At 53.0% G+C, this 3,721-nt stretch overlaps 1 protein-coding gene across 1 annotated transcript in view; it reads right to left on the reverse strand.

Moving 5' to 3' along the window:
• Window positions 1-2,549: 2,549 nt before the first annotated feature.
• Window positions 2,550-3,721, reverse strand: part of VOLCADRAFT_99164 (uncharacterized protein) — a gene marked incomplete at both ends in the record, with an annotated part of 7,580 nt that continues 6,408 nt past the window's right edge. Inside the window, one exon of the mRNA XM_002957965.1 lies at window positions 2,550-2,577. Coding sequence (XP_002958011.1) covers window positions 2,550-2,577 — 28 coding nt within the window. The remainder of the gene's footprint in view (window positions 2,578-3,721) is intronic.

Below are 3,721 nucleotides of genomic sequence, written 5' to 3' on the forward strand. Positions count from 1 at the left end.
AGGGGGCGCGCACCGGGTAGGCAGAAGACACAGTCGGATGAGGAGGATTCGCATAGACGAGGCGTAACAACGGCGAAGGAGGTCGCCGCTTCTGTGGAGAAGCAGAGGCTGGGTGGAGGCGAAGGTGAATGGCAAAGTAGCGACGAGCGAAGTTACCTGTGGCACGAGCCGAACTAGAGGCAACGCGGCGGAGTCTTGGGAACGAGGTAGAGAATATGAATGGTAGGTAAGAGAGTCGGCATGAGGCTGGAGGCTTACGTTTTCTGCTGTCGATGACTGCATTAGGTTATTTTCGTACTCTCTACTCGATTGCCGTGCGAGCGGCCCACCCGCCCTCCCACTAACAGCCAAATGGCTGATCGGAATTGTCTTTGAAGGGTTTGGGTACCGCGGGAGTGTGGTCGCAGACGCAATGGCCTTCCCCACAATAAGTTAGTAGTGAGTACGGATCACGCGATGACGTTTAAGCAATAGTCCAGCATGCATGCCGCGTGCGGCTATGGCCAACATGCCCACTTGCGCAAGGCGCTGGCGCACGTGGTCCTCATCCGCCAAGAAAATTTATATACACTTGTACAGGCGCATTTTGTGAATCGCACGCGCGCATCTGCGCGGCAAAATTCGCTCCTGGAATTTTTGGACGATGTACGGATGTTTTATTCGCGAAGTACGACCGGACACATTTGTGCGAGAGGCTGCTTAACCAAAGATGGGGGCCCTTGTGAAGCAGCTGCCCGCGTTTCCAAAGCACGTATGGTGATGTGGAAGGTGCGGAAGTACGTCGGTGAAATATAATGTGAAATATAATGTGGTAGGACTGGAGAGGATAGTGTAGCAGTATAATGTATTGTGAGTGTAGCTGAAGCTTTCATCGTGGGCGCGTCTCGTTGCAAGCTAAGCAACGCGTATACATGACGTGTAGCATCAGTCCTCAGTTCACTTCTTGTAACGAACATCAGCATAGGTCCAAGCCCTCTCGCTTGGAGGGATATATGCAAACAAACATCCTGATAGGTAAACTCGCATGCTACCGAGCATTCAACCGAGCACATGCATGCTTAGTTGAATGGTGAGATGCGACCCCCCTTCATTTCGTGCTCGGCAAGCCTGCCACCGCGTACCGGATATGTTGGCGATGTTACAGAGACGCTGCACCTTGGTTTCTGTGCGCAATGCATACGATGCTCGACCCCGCCGACCAAAACTACACGTGCCCAACTGAAGACACACCGGTGGTTGTGCAGCAGATCTTGAGGCTTTGTTGGCTGAAATCCATCCTGAGAGCTGCACCTCGGTACCTGTGCGCAATGCGTACGCTGCTCGCCCGCGCCGACCAAAACTACATGTTCCCATCTGAAGACAATGCCTGTGGTTCTTAAACAGAATTTGAGCTTGCTGATGGCTCAAGTCCTTCCGTAGTAGCTGCAACACGGCTAACGCAGGCACGGCCGAATGCGCTGCGAAAAGCTGTTCCAAGCCCTCAGCGGCATCCATTTTACTTGCAAGGTTCTGAACGACTTTCGCGATTCTTCTCTTTACCTAATTCTGCGTTGTTATTATTTATTTCGTAAGAGTGTAACTTGAGTTTAGTCGGAACAATGTGCATTATGCGCTGCGCTACCGAAAGCAGGCGCCTTATGGCTGATTCTTAGCCGACCGCTTCATCTTCCGCGGCAGTTTCACGAGCCCAGAGTTGCAAGCTACGCCGTTGGCTTTAGGTGCTTTTATTTACTGCAAAGCATCCACGCAATAGTCCAGCGTGCGGCTATGGCCAACATGCCCACCTGCGCAACGCGCTGGCGCACCTGGTCCTCATCCGCCAAGAAATTTTATATACACTTGTACAGGCGCATTTTGCGAATCGTACGCGCGCATCTGCGCGGCAAAATTCGCTCCTGGCTTTTTTTGGACGAGTGTACTTAGGCTTTATTCGCGAAGTACGACCGGACACATTTCTGCGAGGGGCTGCTTAAACACACCTGGGACCTCAGTTCGTGGGGTTTGGTGGTGGTGCTGCTGATTCAAGTAGCAGCAGCAGCAGCAGTAGCACTTTCTGTTGCGGTGTTGTGTTGGCGGCCTCGCTGTCTCGCGGAGTGATTCGTCCCGGAGGCGCAAAAGAGCTCTTTATTTCCGTGGACGGATAGATGAACGGATATATGGATAGATATATCGATAGGTAGATGGTGCTCTCGCACCCAGCCGCCCTCCTTAACGAGTTGACGGCATTACCGTACAGTACTACCTACCTACCTACCTACCTACTGACCCTACACGCGCATAAATATCCGTCAGGTCGGTTTTTATCAAACCGCTGCTGCCCCGCGGACGCCGCTACCTCGCCGCTCCCTCTCGCTTTTGTCGCTTTTGGGGCAGTCAACTGTTTCCCGCGTCTTGTTATGTAACGATCCCAACTACCGACGTACAACCGGAACTACAGTTGGCCTTTCCGTACAGCGGCATGTAATGAATCGGCCTAATTAAAAAGCGCCTCATTTGGCGATCATATGATTGGTGATGACATTGACGAAATGAAACGGCACCGGCGGTGGTTAGGTGGTGACGGTTAGTTGGTTGCAGCTGTAGTACGCAAAACAAGTAGTAGCAGCAGTAGCTGAGGAGCGGGCCCCCCCTCCCCCGGGGGCCCCTGCGGCGCTGTGGTCCACTCCCCCCGGGGGGGGGCCGCTGAGGAGCAGATCTCGCTGAGGGACCTCTGTGCCTGAGATGATGACCACCGAGGGCACCGAGGGTGTGACCAGTCCGTGACCAGTCCGGTCCGGTCCGGTCCGGTCCGGTCCGGTTGAGGACGAGGACGAGGACGAGGACGAGGCGGCAGGGGCCCGTTGTAAGAGTCGTCCGGCGTCTCATCCACAGACCCCCACAGACACCCTCACCCTCAACATCACAGCAGACAGACAGACAGACAGACAGACAGACAGACAGAAAGACAGAGAGAGAGGCGGGAGTTCAAGTATGTACATACGTGAGCTGCTAAGCGACACCCAACTAACGTTTTACACTAGTACGACGCCGTTTGACACCCACCGTCTGACCCGATCTGCTACTGCTGCTACCGCTACTGCTACTTCTATTGCTGACATTACATGGTAGAACTTGATGGTGGTGATATGATGATGCCGCAACGCACCATCAAAAGCCTCATATGGAGTCGTGCGCGGCCGCTGCTGCAGGTGCCGCATTGCTGGGTAGAGCCATCCGCATGTGCTCTCTACCTCAACCCCCAGCCCCCACCCCACCCCGCTGTCACTGTCCCTGTTCACCATCCGATGTACATCAACCTCCCAGTCCGAATACCTCACATACATACGTACATACATACATACATACATACATACATACATACATACATACATACATACATACATACATACATACATACATACATACATACATACATACATACATACATACATACATACATACATACATACATACATACATACATACATACATACATACATACATACATACATACATACATACATACATACATACATACATACATACATACATATCAATGGGACCCGTCCTGACGCCTGACACCCTGACACTGAGACACCGCCACCACATAGATCCGAACACTCCGCTACTGCTGCTACTGCTGCTACTGCTGCTACTGCTGTCGAGCTTCGGCCGGTGGCAACTGCCGCAGCCGGGGTGGTGGTGGCGGCATGGGGTGGTGGTCCACCATGGGTGGGTGGGT

Source organism: Volvox carteri, assembly GCF_000143455.1.
Source record: "Volvox carteri f. nagariensis unplaced genomic scaffold VOLCAscaffold_83, whole genome shotgun sequence".
Classification (NCBI taxonomy): Eukaryota; Viridiplantae; Chlorophyta; class Chlorophyceae; order Chlamydomonadales; family Volvocaceae; genus Volvox; species Volvox carteri.